This window comes from Hipposideros armiger, unplaced genomic scaffold, assembly GCF_001890085.2.
Source record: "Hipposideros armiger isolate ML-2016 unplaced genomic scaffold, ASM189008v1 scaffold_77, whole genome shotgun sequence".
Classification (NCBI taxonomy): Eukaryota; Metazoa; Chordata; class Mammalia; order Chiroptera; family Hipposideridae; genus Hipposideros; species Hipposideros armiger.
In genome coordinates this window covers 114023-136918 of record NW_017731427.1, presented here as the reverse complement: position 1 = coordinate 136918, position 22896 = coordinate 114023, and the positions used below count along the sequence as shown (strand labels likewise).

General features: G+C 46.7%; 2 protein-coding genes across 2 annotated transcripts in view; both read left to right on the top strand.

The window, feature by feature from the left end:
- The first annotated feature begins 505 nt into the window (after positions 1–505).
- On the top strand, positions 506–12256 carry RBFA (ribosome binding factor A). Its single transcript, XM_019643346.1, has 7 exons — positions 506–723; positions 1873–1915; positions 2581–2757; positions 3313–3425; positions 6185–6269; positions 9740–9813; positions 10860–12256. The coding sequence occupies exons 1-7, from the start codon at positions 563–565 to the stop codon at positions 11257–11259; spliced, it is 1053 nt and encodes a 350-aa protein (XP_019498891.1). The 5' UTR covers positions 506–562; the 3' UTR covers positions 11260–12256.
- A 10557-nt stretch (positions 12257–22813) lies between these two features.
- Positions 22814–22896, top strand: part of ADNP2 (ADNP homeobox 2) — a 21830-nt gene continuing 21747 nt past the window's right edge. Inside the window, exon 1 of the mRNA XM_019643401.1 lies at positions 22814–22871. The gene's annotated coding sequence lies outside the window, so the exon portion shown is untranslated. The remainder of the gene's footprint in view (positions 22872–22896) is intronic.

Sequence of the window (22896 nt, the reverse complement as noted above, 5' to 3'; positions counted from 1 at the left end):
TGTGTTTGTAGAAACTATATCCCCTGCTCCTGCGCTCACAGCAGCCCGCCTGTGCGCTTTCCACGGTGACCCCACCCTGCCTATGGGTCCTGCCCCCGCTGCTTCACCTCCCGCCTACGCATCCTCCAGGCCCCGCCCTGCCCCATGTCGCCACTCTCCGCACTTACGTCGCCCTGCCCTGCCGCTTCACTTCCCGCTGACCCGTCATCCAGGCCCCGCCTTGCCCCAAGGCCCCGCCCCGCCCCGTCCGCCGCTCCGTGCTTACGTCGCCCCGCCCTGCCGCTTCACGTCCAGTCAACCTGTCGCCCAGGCCCCGCCTCGTGTCGCTCTGCACCTCTGTTTCACGTCCCGCCTACGCATCCTCCAGGCCCCGCCCTGCCCACGTAGCCCCGCCCTGTTCACGTAGCCCCGCCCCGCGCAGGCCGCCCCGCCCCGCACGCACGTTGCCCCATCTTGCCGCTTCATGTCCCGCCTACCGATCCTCCAGGCCCCGCCCCGCGTACGTCGCCCCGCCCCACGTAACCCGCTGCACATCACCCGGCCCCGGCGTTCGTTCGCGGCCATGTGTGTTGTGGTTCAGGGGAGTTTGGGGCTCCGCGCGGGGCTCCGGGCGGTGCTTGGCGGCCGTCATGCCGGGCTTCTTCCAGGTGGCGCCCGAGGCCTGCACGGCTCGCCGGTCTCCTGTGGCAAGAACCTGCTCAAGAAATTTGCTTCCAAAACCAAGTAACGCTCCCCGAGTGCGGAGGGTGGGGGCGATGGGGCGGCTCGCTGGGTAGCGGGGCTGGGGGGTGCCCTCGGGGCGGGGGTCCACGCGAAGGGCGGGTTCCCGGAGCCCTGGCTCCCAGCTCCCAGGTCAGCAAGCTCAGACTTTGCTTGTTAGATTAGTGATTATTGAAAGGTCACTGACAACTGCACCCCTCTCTGTTAACATTTGCTGTTTTTCCCACCCAATCTTTTTTTCTGGTCTTTTCCAGTTGAGATAATACAGTTTTAAGTCTTAAAACTAACAGTGTGTCATGAACATATGAAGCAAAGTGCATATTCCCATAAACCACTCCCAGTTCCCCCTATAGTAGCACCTTACGTTAGTCTGGCATGTTTGTTGTAATTAATGAACCAGTGTTGATGGAGTCCACGCCTGTGCTCCGGAATCAGCCGTTTCCCCAAGGAGCCCTTGTCCCTGTTATTGGAGAAGAGCATTAGAAACCTCACCCGAGCTCAGTATGTTCATTGCTACTGGATGTCTGTCTTTTAGGCCATTTCAGCTGACAAAGCAAAAAGTAGGTGTGCATATTAACCTCTGTGTACACACTTACCTGTGAACGATTCTGTATGTCACCACCAGTGTCTGTATTAAACGAGGCTTGAGATCACACAGACTTCCATTTCTAACCCACTGACGCACGGCTTGTTGTAGCTTCCTTTCCTTGCTCTTGTGGAACCTCCCACTGCAGCAACGAGAGCCTGGCTCCCCTACCCACCACCTAGTTACGCAGTTGTTCAACCCCAGTCTGTGTGTGTGGCAGTGTTGGTGGTTACCCTGTGCTCCCCGGAAACAGCTTTATCAAAGCACAGTGCTCATGTGCATTTTGGTTTGTGTATTTTTAAGATTATCTTTCTCTGTCTTTGGGACTAGAAGTAGACTTTGAGTAGAAAATTATGAGGTTGAATTAAAACCATCTTCTGTCTCTTTCCCACAACCCATGTTGTCAGTTAGATATCTAAATTTTTTAGATTCCTGTTCTCATAATTTCTGTGTCCAAGTTTAGCCCCTTAGAAACAGTTGTGGTATCATAACGTCGAGTTAGCTTATATAACTTTTTTCTTTAATTTGCTATCAATATCCAACATAGTTTTATTTTCTCCCCATAGAAAAAAGTTTTGGTATGAAGGTCCTTCCCTGGGCCCTCACTTGGTAAGTAGAAAGCAGCAGTGATGAGCCACTTTAGAGCCTTGATGGGCATGAGATTCCAAAAGTTGGCAAAGCTCCAGCCTGGCAGTCCTTCCATTTCCATTCCAGAGGGAACAGGTTCTGTAAGGCTGGGACTAGATGCATTGGTAACATGGAATTTTGATAAAAAAAAAACAACAACAAAAATCTGACATTAAAATTTTCCAGAATGTCATATCTATGATCAAATTCTAACATGGGAATGTCCATTCAGTTGTGTGTGTGTTTGTGGGTGTGTGTGTGGGTGTGTGTAAAACATGAATTTAGATACACTGTAAAAATTTTTGTAATGAATGGCTCTTGTTAGAAAACTACATTGTATCCAATCACTGAACTGTACCTTTTAAGAGGGAGAGTTTTATGATATGTGGATTATATTTCAATGAAATGTTTTTTGGAAAAAACTACATACTAGCAATACTTTTAATCTTGGAGGGATGCTAGGTAAAATGTGGAAGGATCCAGCTCTATAAAATACACTGTATCTTAATGAAAGCTAAGATGTCCGAGAATAACATTTGTTTCTTGTTTATGAGGTGTTCAGGTCCTTCCCAGCTGCCCCTTTTGGAAGTTAGTACAGTTTAATATACAGTCTGATGTTGGCCTTTGTGTCTGCTTTTCTAACGGAGACTTACAAGCCATCCCAGCTGAAATTCCTAACCAAAAGCACCTCCAAGAAAACCAGGAAGGAAGACCACGTGCGCTTGAGGACCCTGAACGGCCTCCTCTACAAAGCGCTCACCGATTTGCTGTGCACCCCCCAAGTGAGCCAAGAGATCTGCGACCTAAACGTGGAGATCTCCAAGGTAGCCAGCCCGGGCCCAGCGAGAAGCAGTGGGGCTGAGGACCGCAGGCCTGATCGCATGCATGTCTCGCCAGGTCTTTAGTTTGGGTTGTGGAGGTGGTGCTGAATATGCCAGTCTACGTCCACGTGTGTGGTGTGGAGGCACGTTCCTGCTGCACACGGGGGGCCATGACCAGGCAGCACGGAGAGTGTGGTGAGACGCCCAGTAAGTATGAGGAAGTGTAGAGCTGGGAGGCCTGGGGGCCAGGTGAGAAGTGGCCGCCTCTGCCTTTGTCTTGGTGTAAAGGTGAGGGAGGTGACATTTGCCGTCTGTTTGCTTAGGGTGAGTTCAGCCAAAGGGAAACGATGAGGATGCCCGGGCAGTTCAGGGGTTGTTGCAAGTGCTGCGGGGTGGGGTGCTCGCCGAGGGTTCTTTGTCTGGGTGTGCAGCAGAAGTTGCGGGCTGTGGCAGCGCACCCAAGTACCCGCTCTAGGTGGCCGACTGCTGGACTGCTGTCGCGTGGGTTTTCTTGAGAAAGCCCACGTGAGCTGAAAGTGATTTGCCGGGTCGGCTCAGGTGTCTGTGACGTGGGACTTCTCTGCCTGCCGGGTGTACTGGAAGGCCACCCTGTCTGCCGAGCGGGACACGCACGCGGAGGCCATCCTGCAGAGGAGCGCCGCGCAGTTGAGGTGAGCTCGCCGGCTGCCCGGGGTTTGCTTCCACGGCACCTTGAGCTCCCAGCCTACTTTTTATGTAATTTTGCTGTTAAGGAAAATTTTGGAGGCATTTTCTTGAACTTCAGAGTATAATTTATTTTCTCACATGAGCCATAATCTAGGTCTATGGTTCTCTGAGAGAGAGTGGTCCTGCAGCTCTGGGCACCTGAGACCCTTTCAGGGTTTCGTGAGGTTAAAGCTGCTTCCCCAGTAACATGTTCTATCCCTTTCTCACTGTGCACATTTGCACTGAAGCCACGTGGTGACCACCAGATGGCCTGGTGGTCAGTGTAGCTTCATACCACATGCTCAGAGTCAAATCAGGGCCAGTGTATTTAGGAGTGCCCTTGGTGGACAAGCAGAAGCTATTAATTTCATTAAATTTCAATGCTTAGGTGCATGTCTGTTGCCTGGCAGGGCGGTGGGGCACCCGCTGTGGGCTGAGGAGATGGCTAGACTGAGCAGAAGGACGTTTCCCTCGAAGGAGGAAGTGAACCAGATGTGGTTTTCAGATTTGGGTATTGGACAGACATTTTCCTGTCACTTGAGGGAAAACTGACCATACTTGTTGCCAGCGATAACATTCAAGCTTTCAAGTGACAATCAGTTTAGAAAACTTGTGTCCACTGTGAGGTTCACAGCTTTTTAATGCTTAGGGACTCTGGATGAGATTGGTGGTGATATTAAGTGCAATGTCACGTAGTAAAATGTGTCAACCTTCTGAAAACCTGCGTAGCTTAGTGACCCAGTCTTTCCCGATGGCCAGTGCGTGGGGTTACAGAATCACGCATCGGGAAAGACCAGAGTGCCGGAGACCAGCGATTCTCATGTCACTGAGGGGACATGTTCTTCATTTGGTTTCAGATTCCACATTGCAACTAACCTTTAAAAAACTGCCATTTGTTCAGTTTTTGTTTAGTGTCCAAAAAATCCACACTTTTCTGAGGGGTGTTCACATACTCCTCCATTTTCCAGTTACAGATCTGTGAGGCCAGGTTTTCTTCTTATATTTCAACCAAAATAACATCGAAACTGATTGAATGCAGATGCAGACGTGAGGACCCAGGTGGCTTCCATTTAGCTGGGCAGGGAAGAAGCCTACAACTGTGTAAACAGTGCCCCTCCTCAATAATTGTGTTTGGAAAATACAGTTATTTTCATTAAAAATGTCTATATGCATGTTCAGTAGGTTTCCTTTAATACATTTCCTTAAAATGTATTAATACATACATATTTTTCAAATTCTTAGTTTTAATTTTTAGTATGGCAAACATTGGTAGACACAACCTACATAAACAAAAGCTCTTTGGGGTCTTCAGTAATTTTTTCAATGTGAAGGGGTCCTGAGGTTTTGAGAACTGCTGAGCTGGGTGACAGTAAAGAAGTTACTCAGTTTTCTCCTCAGGCTTAAAAGATGCAGAAACTCTATAACCTGCACCCTCAGAGTTGAGCCTGCCCTTCCTGCTTCCCTCTCCTCTCTGTGTCCTTGTCACCCATCCCCATCCGTCATTGTCAGGGGCAGGGAACAGATGTTGAGAAGTGAGTTGTACACAGAACTAGTATTTCCACACCATGTACTTGGCTGTCCTACGTTGTGGTCACTGACGTCCATCGCAGTGTAAACTTGTGTCTGAGGAATGGCCAGTTAATTTCATTTTTTACATTTAACAGAAAAACAGACATTTCCAACAAGTATCGAGATAACAGTATTGTCTTCTGACTAATTTTTAGCTAGTTAGACAATTCAGTTGAACAGAATGTCTCTTTTCCCAACTCTTCTCACCACCCAGGGTTTAGTGTAAGGGTTTTTCCATAACTGCACCAGAGGGAGTGGGTCCCTGAGCAGTGTGCTGTGTGTCGCAGCCACATTGCACTGGGCACTGACACCCAAATTGGCGTGGGACTATGTTGCACTTTGGGGGCGTTGCATGTCCCCTGAGTGGAGGATGGCACATGGACAGGTGGTTAGTGCCCACGCGTGGAGCCCAGGAGGCTATCTGCATTCAGGTCGTTATTTATAGGAACCTACAAGTTGCTTTTAGAAAAGTAAAATCAGGGCTGGCTGAGTGGCGCGTTGGTTAGGAGTTGGCTTGGGACACCAGCTCTGAGCAGCAGGGCTCCAGTTCAGATCCCACACGAGGGCCAGTGACACTGCCCTCTGCAGCCAAGATGGTCAACAACAGCTCGACCTGGAGCTGGGCTGCCATGAGTTGCCGGCGACGGCGTAGGCTGCAGTGAGGCTGCAGTGGGTTGCTATGGGCTACCGTGTGTGGCCGGCAGCTGCTGTGAGCGGCTGTCCGCTGCTGTGAGCGGCTGTCCACAGACCGGCGACCTATCTACCTCACCCGGGAAGAGCACAATGATAATGCCAACTTGGGCCAGTGAAGCAACGTCCTCCACAACTAGACTGAAGAACAAAAGGACAGCAACTTGTCTGTTCCCCTTCCTCCAATTCCCTAGCGCTGTTCCCATCCCCCAATTCCCCAATAAACTCTTTAAAAAAAAAAAGAAAAGTAAAATCGATTGTGGAGATGATGCGTTTCTTACCCTTTTGTAACATGCCGTTGGCTAAAGAAGACATTGCCCACTGACATTTTCATCTTAGAATAATGTGATAGCGGATCTTATTTCTTATGTCTTCACAAGATTATCATGTTTCTGTTCCTGGCACTGTCACACCTCTGCAATAACTGTCACCTGCCACAGTGTAAATCTGCCCTGTCTCTCTCCAGGCATCTTTTGATGTCCCAGCAGACACTGAGGAACGTGCCGCCGATTGTGTTCATTCAGGACAAAGGACATGCAGCCCTAGCTGAGGTGAGGCCTTTAAATAATAGACTTTTTATGACGTCAGCTTTTACAGGAGTAAGGTTTCTAAGAAGATAATGGATATAGTTTAAAACAGGGAGACTTGAAAAGGCACAAATGCCCCTTCCCAGCCTAAGTCGCCAGAGGTAACCTCGTGTTCTGGCTGTCCCTGTTACTTGAGTGAACCAAATCTGCATTTCTCGGTTGTCAAGCTTCAGGCAGTCTGAACTTGCCGCCTCCTCTAACCTCTCTAGATTTTGATCTGCCTACAGTTACTTCACACCATCAAGGCTTTCAAGGTTTGTGTTCTGTTCTATAACTAACTTTTGTAAGTATGTCCTTGCTTTAGATGTAGGTTAATTATAAGCCGTAAAACCTGTTAATATATTTATATATTTTATCTGAGTGGTGGTTACCTGGTGTTATTAAGATATGTTATACCTTAAAGAGTTTATCAAAAAAACAGGAAGTAGCATTTACGATATTTTAATTAGGTGGCTGTTACTCACTGTAGAACTAAGCATTTAGATCCACAGAAAAAATATCTAATTGAACATTTCTGCCTTGTTATTCATTATACAAGCAATACTGAAAGCATTATGTAAATAATGACCTTGACAGAAAAGGAAACGAAGAAGTGAAGTTACAGTGCTAGCTTTAACGAATCCAGCAGAATTTAGGCTGTGGGTGTGCTGGGGAGATAGGACGCACCCACACGTGATCAGCTGTGAGAATCCCAGACTCCTGGAGGCAGAACCCTCGGCTGCACTCCTGACCTGTCACACCCTCTGGGGAGGCAGAACTATTGTAATAGCCATCAAGGCCCCACCTGGCCCTGGGTTCCTTCCCAGAAAGAGTCACTGCAACGAGGGAGGCACATGAAATGCTTGTGTTGGTGGAGAGAGATTGGGTGTTTGTGTTGGGTGTTTGTGTTGGAGGCGGCCTCGGGCCTGTCCAGCGTCTGTCCCACGATGTTGCACGTGCGCCCAGGGGAGGTGTTAAAGGGTCCAACCATATGGTCACGGTGCATCTCTCAACGCCACATCCTGTGACCTGCAGTCTCCATGGGTGCCCATGGGAATGGGCATGTGGGCACCAGACACTCAAGTGTGTTGGCAGCAGAATTTCCCGTGGGCGCCCGGGTGCGTCAGCAGTGGAACGGGTGAGAGTGCTCTGGTCCAGCCTCCTGCGCCCTCAACCCCCCACCGATGGGAACCTTCTCTGGTTCTGTATATAGAAAGCTCAAGGACAAGCATGCTGGGTCTCTGGTGATGCAAGTCCCTGGGAGGCGAGCGACCTGAGGGACGTGGAGGAGGCTGTGGGGTTCATCTTATACATGTCCAGAGGTGTCCACAGGTGTTGCATTGGTGAGGCGCCATCAAGCTATACACTCATTAACGTATGTGCTTTTCCTGTGTGTCTTACATTTCAACCAAAAGGTTGTTAAAATGTTGATTTTTTTATAACTCAAAGGGAAAACTGAAGTTTTAAAGGAAGTACACAAACTGGCACGAGTATTGTAGCTTGTTACGTTTGCTTGTCTCCGGCTGACATCCAGCAGCTGAGGCATCAGGTAGAGGAGGCCTAACCGAGGAGCTGGAGCTGCCCTTGCAGACGACGGGCTCCATACATGCAGATTTAACACAAGCACTTAACCCAGGGGCTTGTGTTACTGTTGGGATTTGACGTTACACCGAGTTCCTTGTTAAAACTTCTAACATAAGCTCTATGGAGGCACAATGTACCTACGATGAAATGTACCCATATGAAGCAATGCTGCCCTATGTGACGCCATCCCTCTCCCCCAGCCTGCCCCCGCCACCCACTGGATTTCGGTGCCATTTTGGTACTTAGCACAGTTACATTTCTAGGACCTCCACTGGAATCAGACAGGATGTCGCCTTTTGCTCAACAGTGTCTCGGGTTTGTCCCTGCTACGTGTGTGACTAGCTCATTTTTGTTGCTGAATGGGGTCCATTGTACACATGGACTGCACTGCCTTTGCCCCTCCCTCACCTGTTGGTGGACGTTGGTCTTTTTTCTGGTTTTAGGCTCATGAGTAGAGCTGCTGGATGTCAGATCTTGTTACGGAAGTGGTTCTGTTGTAGGTTAGCGCCGAGGAGCAGCGGTGTGTCACTTCCTGGAGACGGCTGCGGTGTGCCTGCAGCCTTGTGGTCCACTCGGGCTGGTGGAGGAGCCCTGTGGTCCACACCCTCCGTTGCTTGGGGCTGCCATTCAGGGGGTTGAGATGTGCAGCATTTTCTCCTACCTGGCCATCCCGAGTGTCTGCTCAGTGCCTGTGGGTCACTTCTTCTTTTCTGAGGTCTGTTCAGATCCTAGCCGTGTTTACTTCCGCTGTCGAGGCATGCAGGCTCATCATGTGTCCAGTCCAAGTCCCTTGTCAGAAACATGTGCTGAGAACCTTTGCTCTGTGCTTTAACTTTGGAAAAGTTCAATTTCTCCTGGTTTTGTGGCATCATCAGTCCTGTTTCTGGATATTTTCTGTGGACTGATTTTTCTTTTGGTTATGCTTCTGTGCACGTTTGTAATGGTCGCTAGTGTGGTGCTTTTGGTTGCTGCAGGATGCCAGGTCCCCCCACACCCCCGGCTAGCACTGAAGGCAGTCACTGAGGTTGGCCCTCAGCGCGCAGTCTTGGTGACACGACCCGGTGGCGGGCGGAGCAGGCAGGTGGACATGCCAGCAGCCCATGGTGTGCAAGGAGCAGGGCCCTCTGGGCGAGGCCCTCGGGTGGCAGCTCGAGTGCCCTGCGGCTTGGGCCCTGCGGCCGCCTCTGGCCGACTTGACGTGGCCCCAACTGAGTTTATGCAGCCATGCTGGGGGGCTTTTTCCCCAAATGAATTCTGTGGCAAAGCAAGCATTTGACAAACCAGTAAATATTAGTTATTTAATTCAGCTAATATTTAACTTTTTCCCATAAGTTTGACTAACATTTACAAGTTTTAAATGTAGTTTTTAAAAACTGTTCATTATCAGAGAAAACATGATTGTTAAAATAACAGGTGTGTTCCCCCACACAGCCAAATTTGAATCTAAATTGGCCTGGTGAGCTCCACTCACTCCACTCTGGTGACTCCTGAGACCCTGCCCCACCCAACTGGCCCAGCACCTGAGGCAATTTTTCAGTGAGCAAGTTAGGCCCACTGACATCACACTGTTTCTTAGACAACTCTTACGGGTCCACAGGCACCAGGCAGGCAGCTGGTGAACTCAGGATGCTCTGATACTTTTACTGAGTAGCTCCAAGTTGAGCACTGGCACCAAATCAGAAAATAAATAAATAAATAAATAACAGGTGTGTGAAGGGCACAGGCTGTTGAACAGGTCTCGTCGTTTGGGCAGGGTCACTGGAAGGCCTGCGGCCGAGCCAGCGTGGAGACACATGACAGGTCCGCTTGAGCCAGGCTCAGACACAGGCCCCGGGAGGTGGGGCTGAATCACCCTGTCTGTTCCTTTTCAGGTTGACCGGTTACTGGCAGTTGCTGACTTTGGCCCTCCTGATGGAAAAGACGATGTCATACAGAACAGCTGCAGGTGATGCACCTGGACGTGTGTTGGGTTCTCTAGGGCACATATGAAGGTGTGGGTTGCGTGTCCACAGCGCCCCCCAGCTGTCATTGCGGCCAGGCCCCGCACTGTGTTCTGGTAACGGCCCGGCGATGGTGGCCTGGAGACAGTGCCCAGGCCTCATGAGGGCCTCAGGTCCACCCAGACGTGCCTGTGGCGTCTGCGACGTGTCATGTCAGAACGGCTGTGTCCCTCACCTCTTGCCCCCAGTGCACGCCAGGCCCTGTCCTATAGCACTTAGGGGACATCCAGGAACAGAGGATAGTGTTTGGGGCCTGCATTTTGCTAGGGAGGCTGACAGGAAGCAGTTACCATCATGGAGAAGTCAATTGTGTTAGGAGGGGACTCCAGTGGGGGGCAGCATTGCAGTTTTAAATTAGACACCAGGGTGGGCCTCTGAGAAAGGCACGTGAAGATTCCAGGGTTGTGTGTGGAGGGGCCGTGCCAGGTGAGGGGGCAGCCACCCGGCCGGCTGTATCACCTTCATGTGGGCACTGTCAGGACCTTGGGGGCCCTCGGGGCCACTGAGCTAGAGCAGAGGCTGCAGGCAGCATCAAGAAGGCGGGTGGGGAGGCAAACCTGTGGGTGTGGAACCTTCCAGAGCGAAGTGTTAGGGGTTCAGAGGTGGGACACGGCAGGATTGGGGTTTTGAAAGGGTCGCTCTGGTTTTGTTTTCAGAATAGACTCTTCATTCTTTTCGGTTCATCAGGTAACATGAGTGATAGATTTAAAAGGCCCCACCTATAGCTCTGTGTCACTGGCCTGGTGCACTGGTGTCTTTACATGTTGAAATGTATTTGTGACCTGCAGACGGCGGCATCAGACCTGTGCTGGCCTGTGCCACACACAGGCGCCTGGTGAATGCCAGCTCCAGGCCCACCCTCCGTCCTGTCCTCTCAGTGTCCCTTCAGAGGGCATGGGGACAGTGCACAGGCAGTGGGTGTGGGGAGTGCCCACTACCCTGGGAGCCCCACAGAGGGGATCAGAGTGTCATTGGTGCTTCTGCCCTGCAGGGACCCTGAGGCCCCGGACACCCCACTGCCATGCGACACCCTGGGCCCCACTGTGTCCTCGAGTCTGAGCGGGATTGATCACGAGGCACTTGGCAGGCAGATCGTGGAGTACAAGAGGAGGAAGGACAAGGCGCGTGGGGGCGTGAGCCCAGTGTGGTCAGGGCCTGGGCAGGTGGCCGAGCTGACAACGCAGAAGAAAAAGAGGAAGAAGGGGAAGCTCCGTCCAGGCGATGACCTCTCCCCCAGGAACTGCCCGTGGGGGGCGATGAGTGAAGACGACCTGGACAACGGCCGGGCCCTCCGTGAGGGGCTCATGCCAGGTCACAAGTGGGAGCTCCGAAAGGCAGAGCAGGAACCAGAGGTGGAGAGAGGTGGTGACAGAAAGGACCGAGGTGACTGATGTGGACCACCAGGGAGTGGGCAGTGAAGCTGTATGTGATGGGACCTCTGCTTTGAACAGCAAAGTCATTTCTAGTGTTTCACAGGAAAGCCTTCGTGTGACATGCAGTTGTCCTCACTGAGCATTGTTGTCACTCACCAGGAGAAGTGAGACGACCTGTGGAAAATACATAAACACCTTTCAGATTGATGACACTCAGGTAGCTCTCATTATTTTCAGACTCACTGAAATGTCTTTATAACTCCTGGTGCTTTCACGATCATTCTCGATGTGTGCAGACAGGTGGAAATCAGTCAAGTTCAGACAAGGTGACCCTCTGCCTTCTCGCTTCCCCTCGTACTGTCAACAATTGTGCTTTTCACAGTTGAGCTGTGCTACATTTTCCACATTTTTGTGTCTTCTGATGGTGATTTCATTGTTTGAACATGGCCCCATTGTGCTGCTGGAGCACTGCTTAGTGTCCCTCAGTGCATTGTGGCCTTGATAAGCCTCTCGGAGAAAGGACATGTGTCGGGTGGGGGTGAGGGGGTGTCATGACAGTGCTGCTGGAGAAAGTCAAGTGCATCATCATTTAGTTCTGCGTGGACAAGCACTGTCCGAGTACCATCAGCCTGAAGTATACAAACAACGTTAAATACTCAGATAGGCAGGTACACTGTTACGATAAAGCAAGGAAACCTGGAATGTCATTTCCGTTTTTGTAGAGCATTTCAGGAGGGAGAATGTTGCCTCACACCTGCAATGCTGGCAGGCTGTCAGCACCTTTCTCTGTAGACACGGGGACCTTGTACATTTCTGATAAAATAGAGGGTATCTGAGAATTGGGAGAGGGCCTGAGGGAGGGATTTTGCTGATCTTGGGCACAGAGACAGCCTACAACAAGGAAAAAAACCAAAAAAGTAAAACAGCAAACTGGGGAATGGGGAGAATTCAGATTTCCAGAGTTGCCACATTATTAGATTCAAATGTCCAGTTTTCAACAACAAGAAACCCACAAGGCATACAAATAAATAGAAAAGTATGCCTCATTCAAAGAAAAATCAACAGAAACTGTCCCTGAAAAAGACCTGATGGCAGATCTACTAGACAAAGACTTTAAAACTGTCTTAAAGAACTACAGAAAATGTGAGGAGTCAGGAAAAATGATGTGTGAACCAAATGGATCTAATAAAGAGATAGAAAACAAAGAGAAATCATGAAGAAATTCTGGGGCTGAAAGTACAGTAACTAAAATGAAATATTCACTAATGGGATTCAAAGGCAGATTTGAGTATGCACAAGAAAGAAACAGGAGGGCCGGCCGAGTGGCACGTTGGTTAAGAGCTGGCTTGGGACGCCAGCTCTGAGCAGCAGGGCCCCGGTTCGGATCCCACATGAGGGCCAGTGACGCTGCGCCCTCTACAGCTAAGATGGTGACAACAGCTCCACTTGGAGCTGGGCTGCGTGAGTCGCTGGCGACAGTGTAGGCTGCAGTGGGCCTGCTGTAAAGCTACTGTAAGCGGCTGTCCAATGGCCGGTGACCTTTCTGCCTCACCCGAGAAGAGCACAATGGTAATACCAACATGGGTCAGTGAAGCGACGTCCTCCACAACTAGACTGAAGAACAGAAGGACAGCAACTTATGTGTTCCCCTTTCCCGATTCCCCAATGCTGTTCCCCTCCCCCAATTTCCCAATAAAATCTTAAAAAAAGAAAGAAAGAAACCGCAAACTGGAATATAAGTCAGTGGAAAGTATTGAGTCTGAGGAACGAAAATGAAAAGACTGAAGAAAAATTAACAGAGCCTAAGGGACCTGTGGGACACCATCAAACAGATGAACATACACACTGTGGGAGTCCCAGAAGTAGATCAGAGAGAATATTGAAAAAATAATGGCTAAAAACTTCCTAGATTTGATGAAGCATTCAGGAAGCTTAGTGAATTCCAAGAAAAATGAACTCAGAGACACTGAGACACATAATCAGACTTCCAAAAGTCAAACCCAGAGAATCTCGAAAGCGGCAAGAGAGAAGCAAACATCACATACAAGGGATCCTCAATTCAATTAACAGATTTCTCATCAGAAGCTTTTAAGGTCAGGAAGCAGTGGGCCAATATATTCAAAGAGTTAAAAGGAAAAAATCCTTTTCAACCAAGACTCTTATATTCAGCAAAATTGTCCTTCAAAAGTGAGAGAGAAATTAAGATTCCCAGATAGACAAAAGCTGAGGAGCTTGTGACCACTGGACCTGCTCTGCAAGAGATGCTCAAGGGAGTCCTGTAGGCGACATGAAAGGACACTAGACAGTAACTCTAAGCCGTGTAGAGAAATACAAATCTCAAGAAAAGTAAATACATGGACAATTATAAAAGCTAATTTTCTTGCAACAACAATTTGTAACCATTTATTTTTTTGTATTTAAGAGACTGATACTTTTTTAAAAAGATTTTATCAGGCCGTTGTTCTTAGTCTAGTTGTGGAGGACGCAGCTTACCATGTTGGTATTATGAGCATTGCGCTCTACCTGGCTGAGGCAGTTGGTCTGTGGCCGTTGGCCAGCCTATGGCAGCTCACGGCAGCTCTTGCCAGCTGCCGGCCACTCATGCCTACTGCCGCCCACTCACACTGGCCACCAGCTGCTCCAGGTTGAGCCATTGTTCACAGTCTTAGCTGTGGAGGACACAGCTTACTGGCCCAAATGGGAATCGAACCGGCAGCCCTGTTGTTCAGAGCTTGCGCTCTAACCAACTGAGCGATCTGCCTGCCCAAGACTGATACATTTTTGAAAATCATTAAAGGCTAGTGTTATTGTAACAACATTTTGTTTGATATGTAATTTAAGAGACTAATGCATTTAAAAGAATTATTAGTTTATTTGCTGGGGCACACAGTGTATAAAGATGTAGTTTTGTGACATCAGCAACCAAAAGTGTTGGGGGCAGAGCTGTTAAAGAAACAGAGTTTTTGGGTGTTGAAATTAAGTGGGTACAAATTCTGATGAGACTGTTACAGCTTTAGGATGCTAAATGTAATCCCCAAAGTAACAACAAAGAAAATAGTTATAGAATATATACAGGAAACATATAAAAGAAAATGAGAAAGGAATTTAAATGTTTCACTATAGGAAAAAACAAAAAGTAGTAATGCAGGAAATGGGGGACAAAACTATATGCCATATAAAAGGATAATTATTGCATTGTTCTGTACACCTGAAACTAACAATAAAAAGAAAACAAAAAAATATATGCCATGTAGAAAAGAAATAGCAAAATGACAGAAGTCCTTATCAGCAATTACTTAGAATATAAATGGATTAAACTCTCCATTGAAAAGACAGAGAATGACAGGATGGATAAAAAACACTGTCCAAGGGCCAGCCGAGTGGCTCAGTTGGTTAAGAGCTCTCTCAAGAGTGCGAGCTCTGAGCAACAAGGTCGCCGGTTCGATTCCTGGCCCAAGCTGAACTGCCGTTGAGCTGCCAACAGGTGGCAGGATGGCTCAGCTAAAAAAAAAACACCATAAAACACTGTCCAGCTAATATGCTGTCTATAGGAGATTCACTTTAGATCATAGAACATAAATAGATTAAAAGTGAAAGGATATAAAAAGATATTCCATGCAAATAGTAACCAAAGGATATCAGGGTTAGTTAGCTACACTAATCAGAAAAAAAATGATTTTAAATTTAAAAGTTTACATGAGACATGGGAGGACATATTAATAAAAGTTGCAGTAAAATGATATAATTATAAACATTTAGGCACATAATGACAGACATCAAAATATATTAAGCAAAAGCTGACATAATTGAAGGGAGAAACAGTTCTAAAGTAACAATTGGAGATTTCAGTACCCCTCCCAAAACAGTGGATACAAAATCAAAAAAGACGGTAAGTAAGGAAGTAGAGGACTTAACAAACTATATCTAACAGAGATATACAGAACACTACCCAACAACATCATACACATTCTTCTTTAGTGTACATGGGACATTTTACAGGATAGAACATAGGTTAGGCCACAGCTTAAAGTCTCAATAGATTTAAAGGCATAGTTATCATACAATCAATGGGTCAAAGAAGAAACCACAAGGGCAATTTGAAAATACTAGACATAAATGAAAATGAAAACACAACATACCAAAAGTTATGGGACACAGTGAAAGCAGTGCTAAGGGGGAAATTTAATAACTATAAATTCTTATATTAAAAATCAAGATGTCAGGGTGACCAGTCAGCTCAGTTGGTTGGAGTGTGGTGCTGATAACACCAAGGTTGCTGGTTCAATCCCCACATGGGCTCCTGTGAGCTGCGCCCTCCCTAAAAGAGTCAACTGTGCCATTGTAGCATGAAAGCAATGTGTAACCAATGACCATGGCTGTTCCCGCATAAAATTGAAACAAAACAAAAGAAAAAGATGTCAACTCGACAAGCTAACTTTACAATTTAAGGAAATAGGAAAAAGAACAAACTAAACCCTGAAAAAAGTGAAATGGCATTTTAAGAAAACTAACCCAAGAACTGGGAGGTCTATGGATAGAGCTGGGCTTCCTGTTACTCTCTAGTCCTGACTTCCTGTTCAAACTTTATGGTTCTAACTTCCTAGGGGAGGGATTATTTATAGGGGCCATCTTGGGAGGAGAGTCACTTTTTGCACGTGGGTGGCCAGCCGAAGATGTGTGTTCTCACATGGCTGAGATAGTTTTGCTTTTTTCTTTTTCCGAATAAACTCTCTTTTGGTGGACTGCCTGGAAAATTATTTGTCCATTAGAAAACCCAAAGCTAGCAGAAGGAAGGAAATAAATATTAGAACAGAGATAAATGAAATAGAGATTAGGAAAACAGTACAGAATATCAGTGAAACTAATGTTGTTCTTCCAAAAGAGCGATACAATTGACAAACCTTTACATGAAATAAGAAAGATTCAAATTACTAAAATCAGAAATGAAAGTGGGAACGATTACCAATTCTACAGAAATAAAAAGGATTATTAGAGAATATGAGCAAATTGGAAAACCTCAATGAAATGGACAAATTTCTTGAAACCAAACCTACGAAGACTAAGGGCTGGCCGAGTGGCTCAGTTGGTTAAGAGCTCGCTCAAGAGTGTGAGCTCTGAGCAAAAGCAGTTGGCTTCCCGGCCTGAACTGAGCTGCCGACAGGTGGCAGGATGGCTCAGCCTAAAAACCCCAAAAAAACTACCAAGACTAATAAATCATAAAAAATTAGAAAATCTATACACCTATAACTTTGTAAGATGATTGAATCAGTAATGAAAAAATCTCCCAACAACAAAATACCCTAGACCTATGGTTTCACTGTTGAGTTCTACCAAACATTTACCAGTCCTCAAACTTTTCCCAAAAGTTGAACAGGAAGGAACACATCCTAATTCATTCTATGAGGCCAGCATAACCCTGATACCAAAGCCAGGCAAAGATACCACAAGGAAAGAAAACTACAGAACAATATTCCTTGTGAACATTGATGCAAAAATTGTTAACAAAATTCTATCCAACGGAATTCAGCAGTATATTACATGCATTATACACAATGACCAGGTGCAATTTTTTCCAGAAATGCAATGTTGCAACATTTGAAAACTCAGTGTAATACACCACATCAACAAAATGTAGGGATAAAACATGATCCTCTCAACTGATGTGGATAAAGCATTTGACAAGATTCCACACTCTTTATGAAAAACAACAAAATAATAGGAGAGTACCTTAATATAATAAAAACCATATATATGAAAACTCACAGCAAACGCTCAATGGTGAAAGACTGAAAGCTTTCCTCTGAGATCAGGAATAAGACAAGGATGTCTACTGTCACCACTTTTTAGCATAGTACTGGAAATCCTAGCCTGAGCAATTAGACAAGAAAAGGAAATAAAAGCTCTCCAGTTTGCACAGGAAGTGGTAAAATTATCTCTTTGCATAGTATATGATCTTATGTATAGGAAATCCTAAAGACTCCACACAAGAGCTGTTAGATATAATAAACGGGTTCAACAAATAGCAAGATACAGAAACAACGCAAAAAGTCAATGGCATTTCTATATACAAACAATGAACAATCTGAAAAATTACAAAGCAATTCCATTTACATTAGCATCCAAAAGAATAAAACACTTAGGAAGTTAAGCATATAGGTGAAAGACTTGTATGATGAAAACTACAAAACATTGCTGAAAGAAAGTAAGAAAACAAAAATAGATGGAAACACATCCCATGCTCATGGATGGAAAGACTTCATTATCTTATTTGTCGTCATAAGCCTAGGAAGGTGTGTATAAAGTGACATATTATTGTATTAAAATAATAGAATCAATGTGTAGAAGTCACTTCAGAAAGCACCCTCCATGTAATACATTCCTTTGTGTTTGGTTGACTATTTTCTCATCCATGTTTATGGCTTCAAATATGATGCATATTATGTGACTTATTTATATTTCTACCCCAGGCTCTCGTCTTAGACCCAGACCTGTATTTCCAACTATCTATTTGTTATTAACACCAAGAAGTCTCAACAGCTATACTTCACGTGGTTAAGACCAAACTTGTGATCCCCTCATTCTCTTTGCAATGTTTCCACTGTCCACCCTCAGTGCCATCATCCTTGACATTGACTCGTAGCCACATCCAAACTATTATCAAGTCTCGTTCACTTTACCTCAAATATCTCAACTCTTTTGCTGTGATGTTCGGATATGTTTTCCTGTGGCTTGCACTATTAACACAGATGTTTTGTATACCATATTGTGTAACATTTTGTAATTTTTTATGTCATCAATGCCATTAGATTCTAATTTATCTATACTTAAATATAATTGATGCCACTTAGTATGTTTTAAGTATTTTTTGCTAAAATTCAACATAATGGTAAATTTATTACCATATTACAAGAGTTTAAAATAAATAAGTCATTTATGTACAAAGCAGCTCAAAATGTTATTAAATGTATAAAATGGTCAAAATATCAACTTAATAATTTTTGTGGATTTTTGACACATTTTGAAAAAAACAAACCCGTGAAATCAATTAACGCAGTGAAAGAGTTAAGGCTGTCCGCTGCTCTTCAGCTTCAGTGCTACTCCACTAATCTCACTTCCAAGCTACATCATCTTCCCCTGGACCACTCGAACAATCTCCTAATTCTTATTCTTCCATCACCATTCCTTTCTTCACACTATAGCTAGCTGTACCTTTCAAATGCAAACCTGACTCTATCAACCCACTCACTAAAAACACTTCATTGGCTTCTCAGTCTTAAAAAGACCAAAACAGCTTCCTGATGTGGCCCCTAGCCTCCCCTCATGACATTTTCCTTCCCGTGCGCTGCACTCCAGTCTTGTTTCTTTGCTCCATCTGACTGTGCCATGTTCCCTCCAGGCACAGGACCTTTGCAGGGGACGTTCCTGGTGCTTGGGGGCCATCTCCCTTCACCACCTCTCACTGCTTTGACCTGCTAAGCTCTGCTTGTCCTTCTGGTGGTTGCTTCTTTAAGACTGCTAGTCTAGATCCATTTTCTTGGTCATAGATGCTTGGGGAGCCCCCCTTCTCCAGGAGCATTTGCCTCAGTTTATAATGAGCCTCTCCTCGTGTAGTTATTTCCCTAATGGCGTTTTCCCTGCTGGACTCCAAGCTCTAGGAAAGCAGGAGTGAGTCTGCTTTTGTCTTCTGCTCAGACTGCCTCCTTGGCACCTAGTGGACACACACAAAGCAGATGTAGAACAGAGGCGAGAAAGCCAAGATTACAGGTAAGTAGTTCATGAAGAATAATTGTCTCCCTTCTCTAGAAATTCCAGTGGTTTTAGATTAATCTTAGCAATTTATTGTATTGTAGACGAGCATGTGTACAGTTTCTCTGTGATGCACCAAACTGGGCTGCCGAGTGTAGTTGTCTAGCATGTGTGCTCTACACAGAAACAAGCCGAGCTAGGGAAGTGAGAGCTGCAACCCAGCCCACTCTGCACCCTGATGTGAGGCTGGCATTTTGTAATCGCACTTTTATCACATGCGCAAAGCTCACAAAGGTGCCTTGTGCTGACCCTTCAGGCGCTGGGGCCAGTTTAAGATTTGTCTCTGTTCTGTGGTCACCCAGGTTGCTCTCTTTATGCGGGATGATTATCTTCACAAATGCTGATGCTGACTGTGGGGGGCCAGTTGTGAGAGTAGGAACGTTGCCACAGCATCTTCACTTTTAAACCCAACTGAACAACTAAAATCAAAGCATCAGTACTCATACTGACACCAAGTAGGTTGTGTGCTGTGGCATGCCCAGCATGTAAGTCCTCAGGTCCAGCATCTGATTTTGAATGATTTGATGACATCTCTGTCATGCACTTTCCTGAAACTTGAAAATAATCTTCATGAGTCTCACTGAGTCAGATTGCTCATGGTGAGGGACCATCCTTTCAACATCAAAGCTGTTGAGTGTCATTTTCAATGTCATTTATTATATGTCCATGCTGAAGTATTTAGGGACGTAGTGGACTGATGTCTGCAATTTTCTTTGTATATAAAAAAAAAGTGGATCCAGAGGTGAATAGTTGGATAGTTGGGTGACATATAGCAAATAGAGCAAATGTTAATTGTAAGATCGAGGTGATGGTGTTCACTACAATTATTTCAGCTTTTCAATTTGTTCAAATTTTTCATAATAAGGTGTTGAAGGAAAACTAAATTCATTCAATATTAAAGTTATATTTATTAAAATACTTGAGTATATTTATTAAAGTAACATAGGCATCAGGGAGACTGATAAATAAAAAGATACGGCCCTTGTTGGTACAGTACTCTCAGAGAGAAACACATTAGCAGAAAATGATGAAACAATACAGTGAGCACAGTGAAAGACACTCACAGAATGTTCTGTGAATATCAAGGGGTACCCACCACATTTTGTCATGTTTGTGTATTGTGGTTGTGGTCAGGGAGATCTACCTGGAAGAGAGGCGAGCAGAGCCCAGCCTGGATGGGCAATAGAATAGAATTCAGTTCCCATGTGAGGAGGGAACACTGTGTGGTGTTTGCAGGAGCAGGACGTGGGCTGGAACTGGTCAACCTTGGAGAGCTTGTATGCCATGCTGACTCTGGGCTTGATCCTGTGGGGGATTTGGAGTGGCTGACAGTAAGAAGGGGAATGACAGGGTCAGATGTGCATTTAGCTAGATTACTAAGGTGGCTGAGTGGAGAACACACCTGAGGTGCCAAAGCCGGAGGCAAATTAGGTGCTGCTGTTGGTGTTACAGCTAGGACATGACCTGAGTGTACACGTGGTAGCAGGGTTGTAGTTGAGGGAACAGAGTGGAAGAATATTTAGGATGTAAACTTGGAGAACTAGGAACGGGGAAATGAAGAATAGGCGAGCACACTGCCTGCTGTAAGAGAGGCTATTGAGGGGATGATGGGTTTGCTTTTGAACATTTTGGATTTGAGGTGCCTGTGAGACACCCGTGTGGAGCTGCTTAGTTGGCAGCCAGAGAAGTAAAACTGAAACTTAGGAAAGCAGTGGCTATATCGATTTGGAAGTGAAATCACGATTTGAAGGGAGAGTATGCAGAGTACTAAATGAAAGGCATGGGGTTTCCAATGCCTAGTGCAGTGCCTGGCACACAGGACATGGAGAGTGAGTAGGGGTGAAAAAGCAATGAAAGTGGGCAGAATCCTGGAGAGCAACATTCATGGATGGGCTGAGGAAGGGAAGTTGATGAAGACACAAGGAGCAATCAGAGAGGCTGGAGAAGATGAAAGGGCAGAAAGAGAGAGGGGTTACAAATAGATGAGGACTGATATCTGCTCTTGGGTCCAACAAGCAGAAGGAGGTCACTGGTGACAAGGCGATTCTGCAGAGTGGGGAGGGTGGGGTGAGACAGCACCAAGATGAGACGTGAAGGGAGCAGAGGTGCTTGCGGAAGGGCGACAGAAGGCTCACTGGAGCGTGTGGGTTGGAGCTCGGGACTGTAAGGCTTTGACTTCACTGTTAATCACACCCATAGTTTCTCAAAGGAAGCTGTACAGGGACATGGTACCCATTTACCGCTGTCATTCATTATCAAATTAAATCACAGTGCATAAGTGAATATAAAGTACAAACTGTCCTTCAATTATGACTTGTATTTCTGTAGGGAAAAATCAAACTGGTCAGGTAACATCAGCCCAGACTTGAATGTAATTTTTAAATTAATTCAGACATTTATTTGCCTGTTAAGTTTTCAGTCGCTAGGCTAAAACTGAGCAGAAAGTACCAGTAGGGAGAGGATGAAATTATGGGGGGGATGACTGGACAATGAGGTGTTGGCCAGGGCAGGGCACACAGGGTCCAACGACGGACCTACTGGCCGTGAACATGGGCAGACACTCCCTCTGAAACTAGCTCTGAGGTCAGGGTGGTCGTTGAGGAAATCGGTGTGCATGTAGGGACTGGGAGGTCCGGGAGGCCAAGTCTGACAATGTTCTGGAAGGAGGAGACGTGGTCTTCTGTGGGAATGGAAGTTGAGGGACAGGTGTTGCCCAGGGAGCTTCGGTGAAGCCGGAAAGGTCTGGAATAGTCGTTGAGGAGCAGGAATACCACAGGGACCTGACACGTCAAAGTAAGTGTTTTTGCATACACACCTGGCCTCTCATTAAACGCAAGCTTCCTGAGGGCGGTGTGGCCCTTCTCTTTCCCATGGGCGCTTGACTCAATGGATGAAGACAACAGAGCCATTTTGAAAGCTCCTACTCCATGTTTCCACTCATTTAGAGAAATATTGTTTCACAATTTTTAATCTGGGTGAAAGTGAACTTTTAGGCCATTTAGGAGTTTTTACAAAATGTATGCAATTAACCTTTTCCCTACACAATGTATAAGTCTCTAACTTAAAAATCAGAATTCTCAAGAAAAGGTGTGACATTAATTTTCATAGAAGGTAATTATGTCAGGAGACCCTATCCAGTCAGCTCACCAAGGTGTGTCAATCAATGGCAGACTTCTCAAAGTTCTGATACCTCAAGTGCAATTCTCCAATGGCAGGCAGGGTTCTCCTCATACCTACTTTCCTATTGGCTCTGAGATGTGGGCGGGGCCACCCATTCTGCGGCAGCCACTAGCTCCACCCCCATTCCATGCAAATGAAGTCAAAGCTCTGGTGAGCCCACGTGATTGGTCACGTGGTTGAAGACACCATTACTCCACCCCCTTTAATGACGTCATCACCCACTCAAACTCTCACGAGAGTGTGCACAGATGCTGTTGAGAGGCTGGCAGGCCAACCCTCTGTGGCAGGAGGGAGGTGTCAAGGGAGGGGTCTCCAGCAAGGGACCCCACTCCCACCGGAGAGCCTCCAGTCCAGCTTTGGGCAGGGGCCCCAAGGGGTCTGTGGAGCACTGCCCAGGGGTCCCATGCATACTCTCCTCCCATTGGCTGGCTGCACCAGCATGCAAATGAGGGCGCGCGTCACTTCCGGAGGCAAATCGAGCGCCATTTTCTCTTTCTGGCCGAGCTGGGAGGAGGGGACAGGGTCGCGCGGGGGTGGGCGCGCGCTGAGGCGGGGGTCCCGCCGCGCGGGGCGGAGGGAGCGCGGGCCCCGGCGGGGCGCGGCGAAAGGCGGTGGGAGAAGCGGCGGCGCTCCGGCCGCCCAGGGTAGGTACGACCCCAGCCCGGCCCT